Source organism: Cryptotermes secundus, unplaced genomic scaffold (assembly GCF_002891405.2).
Source record: "Cryptotermes secundus unplaced genomic scaffold, Csec_1.0 scaffold124, whole genome shotgun sequence".
In the NCBI taxonomy this organism is placed as follows: domain Eukaryota; kingdom Metazoa; phylum Arthropoda; class Insecta; order Blattodea; family Kalotermitidae; genus Cryptotermes; species Cryptotermes secundus.
This window is the reverse complement of record NW_019735462.1, coordinates 1,476,616-1,481,394: the sequence shown is the minus strand read 5'-3', so window position 1 is coordinate 1,481,394 and position 4,779 is coordinate 1,476,616. Positions and strand designations below refer to the sequence as shown.

General features: G+C 41.7%; 1 protein-coding gene across 1 annotated transcript in view; it reads left to right on the top strand.

Moving 5' to 3' along the window:
- LOC111869297 (alpha-2A adrenergic receptor) overlaps nucleotides 1–4,468 on the top strand; it is a 482,426-nt gene extending 477,958 nt beyond the window's left edge. Inside the window, exon 2 of the mRNA XM_033753377.1 lies at nucleotides 1,283–4,468. Within this exon, the coding sequence (XP_033609268.1) occupies nucleotides 1,283–2,404 (1,122 nt within the window). The 3' untranslated portion in view covers nucleotides 2,405–4,468. The remainder of the gene's footprint in view (nucleotides 1–1,282) is intronic.
- Nucleotides 4,469–4,779: the final 311 nt, after the last annotated feature.

Genomic DNA, 4,779 nt, shown 5'->3' with positions numbered 1-4,779 from the left:
GCTCCTCAATTATCCTCACGAGGCTGAGTGGACCCCGTTCAAGACCCACTACTTCTCAGAAAATCTGGTAGCTCCAGGAATCGAACCCGGGATCTCTGGATCTGTAACCAGGCACTCTAGCCACTATACCACAAAGGCGGTCTTTTGTTCTTTCCACGTCTTTCCTAATTCATCATTCATGAATCAGCCTTATCATTCGACACTGTATAATCTGAGCTACAAAAAACGTTGTTAAGCAAACACAAATAAATAAAATTGTCATTGGAGTAGAGCTTTGTGCGTACAAGTGTGAAGTTTTTGCTGGGTCACTTGGTTCGTGTAGCCATGGCAACTTACATTCTGCATGATAAAGTAACCTAACATTAACACGTTACTTCTGACCGAGTTGTCACAAAGCTCTAAGGACTGCACTCCATTTCCAAAGCAGTGAGACAAAATTCCAGTGACACGTCTCCGTCAAAAGGCCAGCATAATCAAAATGTTAACATTTCACGGTCGAGTAGCGAATGACATTCGGCAGTGGTCACAGAATGCCAACATCCCAGACTGAGCCCATATTGGATTTGAGGTTCTCACAGAGGTCAGTGTCCACCTACGTTTTGGAGAAACGGATGATCTGACCCAAGCGAGTAACCTACAAGCAGAGCTGAGGACAGTGCAGGACAGATGATGGTACACATCGGTCTGTGTTATTGCATGTCTGGACTTCATGTCTCTTGAATATTTACCTCGAGATAAAGGGTGCCTATACCCGTAATTCATTTTATAATAACGAAAAAGTAAAACCATCTTAACTGTTGTAACTAAAAAAGAGGTAAAGCTATCCCTGTAAGAAACCATGGAGGCCTATAGGGTTGTGAGACGTTGAGGGTCCCACATTATCTAGACAATCGGCTCAAAGATGGCGGTAAAGTTGTCAGCCTTACGTGCCGGCCGCCCTTTACCCCTCAAGAAGATTCCTGGTACTCATTTCTGTTAGAGGTTAAGTCGACCCCAGGGCCATAGTGCGGGTGGAAGGATCAGGTAAATTAAATAAATCCACCACATCGTGACTCGAACCCGTGACATTCCGGCTTGTAGCATAGTGCTTGAACCATCTGCGCTACCGCTGTGGTTCTATTAACATTTGGTAAGCTATGCATACCAAGTTTCATAAAAGTTGGTTCAGCCATTCAAGGGGGATACACAGACACACCAAGCGAGACTTTCCGGGGGTAACATTATGGCTTTATTCTTGGGGTTATATCACATGATCCTGAACTGCGCTTCTGTCTGTTTCCAGCTGAGTGAGGACATCGGCTACGTACTCTACTCGGCACTTGGTTCCTTCTACATCCCGAGTTGCATCATGGTGTTCGTGTACATCCGGATCTACTTCGCTGCGAAGGCACGGGCAAGGAGAGGTATCCGCAAGCAGCCGCGTCCCAGACAGCCACCGGAAGAGAAGTGCACGAGCTTCACCACGGTGCCAGCACAAGGTAGCGGTGACAGTAGCAAGCAAGTAGGAGGTGCTAGTGGTGACGTGAACAGTAACTCTCCCATGAGGAACGTAGTGGTGGAGGGTGGAGTGACGCTTGAACACGGGGGGATAGCTACAATAGTGACGCAGCCTCCACAACCCATGTCCATACCCATAGTGACTTGCGACTTCGCGTCGGATATCAGTACAAGTGACAACGCGGAGGGAACCACTGGACAAGAAAACGAAAATGGGGGTAGATACTTAGAAGCGCCTAAAGACACATTAAAAGTATTTGGCACTGGGCCGACGATGACTGTGACGAAACACCCGCTTCAGTCATGTCAGTTTCGTGGATCTACTTTGTCCGTGAACGGTGACGTAGCACAGCAGCAGGCCGCTATGACGCGGTGTAGGGCGCCAAGCGTCGGTATAGACACGGATATGGTGAGTGAGTTCGATCCGTCGTCATCTGACTCCGGAGTGGTCAGTCGATGTGCCGTTGTCAAACCTCTGAAGTTGAGGCTATGCAAGCCGATATTTGGACGTCGGACAACGTCCAAAGCGAAAAGAGAAGTAATTGACATGGGTAAAGCCTCTCCTGGTCACGGGAACCATCCGGGTAGTGACGGAAATATTACGGAAAACGTTCCCAGAATTCAGAAACCACGTGATCCGGAGAGAGAGAAACGGAGATTAGCGAGGAAAAAGGAGAAGAGGGCGACCTTGATTCTCGGATTGATCATGGGCTCCTTCATCGCTTGTTGGCTTCCGTTCTTTTTCCTATATATTCTGACGCCAATGTGCGCCTGGTGCCAGGTACCAGAGAGAGCATTCGCCACCGCGTTCTGGCTTGGTTACATGAACTCTGCCCTCAATCCCGTCATATACACCATCTTCAATAAGGACTTCCGCCGGGCGTTTCGGAGAATCCTGTTTAAGTGATGTTTGTTTGTGGTTTTCTGCTGGCTGTGCGCCAGAGTTAGGCGTACAGACGGCAGAGACAAACCCACCAAACACAAGAAAAAGAAGAAAAAAGAAGATATTCGTAGATGATAAGACAAAAAATATCATTTTTTATCCTCAGAGAAATCTGGCGCACTCCCAGATACTTCTAAATAGCTGATGTGTCAGTGAAACTAAGTTGCAAGACGATGAGTATTATATCATACACATAAACAAAAGAACGCCGCAGTGATATACACCAGATACCTTCCCTTCTATGGTTGCATCTTCTTTCCTACTTTAAAATAGTTTAGTGACGGAATTGTGACCGTTAAATTAATTTGAGAAAGCTTTTGGAAAGTGCCTCAGTTTAAATGGAAGAGGTGAACTACCTGCCGTTAGCATGCGGTGGTTGCAGAACGAGAAAACCACAGCGAAACAGGTTGTTCAGTTCTTTATATTGACGACGGAATTGGGAAGTGCTCTTCAACTTGATGGACTGGCTTCGATTAAGAAACATTAATATTGTCTTCTAATTTCTTAAGCGTTTCATTTAATACTAAAACCAGGCTAGTTGACATGATTATAGTAATATGAAAGGGCAAAGTTAATGTATTGTATTAAATTTGATACGCTGATTTCAGATTTTGACACAAAAATTTTGCATCGCGTTACAATTTTATGTACTGAATTACAGTTTCTTGTTCTTTCTTAATGTCTTTATAATTTGTTGTGGACGTTAATATGAGAAAATAATATTTTGTTTGTGAATAAAATTTATTGATTTTTAATTAAGATCATTATTTTAAATTATTAAACAAACAGTAAGTGGGTCATCACAAGATTGTGCGTAATGATAATTTTTAATGTCATTTTTTCTTATCAGCTTACCAGATTTAATACGAAGTAACTTATTTCGTATATGTTACAAGAAATATTAATAATTTTTGTTCTCTGTTACTGGTAACAACGCGCTGGTGGGTGGAGACAGTGATAAAAGTAATTAGTTAACTTACGTACTTCTGAACATAAGCCACCTGTGATACACGTAATCCTTTTCTGCTGTTAACACGGATGCAGGTCTGCTCCTGCATTAATGATAGAGACCCACAGAGCTCAATACTGGCAGGTCCTTTGTTGCAGCTCTATGCCGTAATACTCCACCAGCAAGTTCATTGATTAGGCTACATGTTTCTACGTCCTTTTGTTCTCCTTTGTGATGTTAGAATCACGTTTCCATGTAAAGGCAAGTGATCTGTCTCTATTGTAAGAATTATATATCCGAAGTGGTTATGTTAGGAAAATGTGATTTAACTCTTCTTCCATTGTTGGTTTGAGTTGAACCAGTGGTAGTGAAGATAGACCAAACCTTGTATAATGAAGAAGAAATTTTTAAAAAAAGGTTAGATTTTATATATATATCACATCACCGCCATCAAATCATTTTATAACCTGAGCAATTTAAATATTTCTATTAAAAATAATTGAAGCAGTAGTAACATTTTTTCCTGTTACTCTAATTAATAAAATTAATAATTGGAATAAACATGAATGAGAGTAAGAATATTTATGCTGTCTTTTGTCTAAACTAATTCGCAGTACTCGTATGTGTGGGAACTTGTTACAGAATAGAAGTGAATTCTAAAATCAACAACAGTTAGATGAATGAGATAAGGAAACCACGCATTGTATCTCACATTGTTGCACTGAACATATAATGGAGCAATGACTTATACTGTGATATTCAAGGATATTCTTTCTCAGATTTTAACTTTAGAATATTAATTTTCCTTAAACTTCTGTTGTACAACTGAATCGTATTGTAAACTGTCATGATTGGATCTACATGGTTTAAATATGCATTATTAAAACATTGTCTTCTTTACTGGCGTTATAGCCATGTTTAGATCTTGGCCTCCTTTATGTTTTCCTAACAGTAACTTTTCTCAGGATGAGGTTGTTAACCCAACGCCCAACACCCAAACTGAAAGAACAAGGACTAAACTTCGTCTGGCCCCGATCCCATTATCCCTATGTCTTGAGTGGCTCTACCAGGAGCTTACGCTCCCGCCAGCATAGCTCTCTTGCTCACCGAGGCGCGAAACTCTCTGTACTTTAAGGCGGTGGTCTTCGAGGAGGATTCCTAAAACATTTAACCCTTCCTGTACTCATATGTTTTCTAGCAATATCCCATTTTTACTGTTATATCACCATGTGGGTACCGGCGTTACATTTACTGAAAACCGGAAGTGTTTGTCTCGACATGCCAGCAGATTACAAATGATGATGAATCAGTTCTGAAGGGTTCTATTGATACTACATTGCCATTTAGGATTACAAATTTTATTGTATTTGTCCATCATCGGTAATTCCCA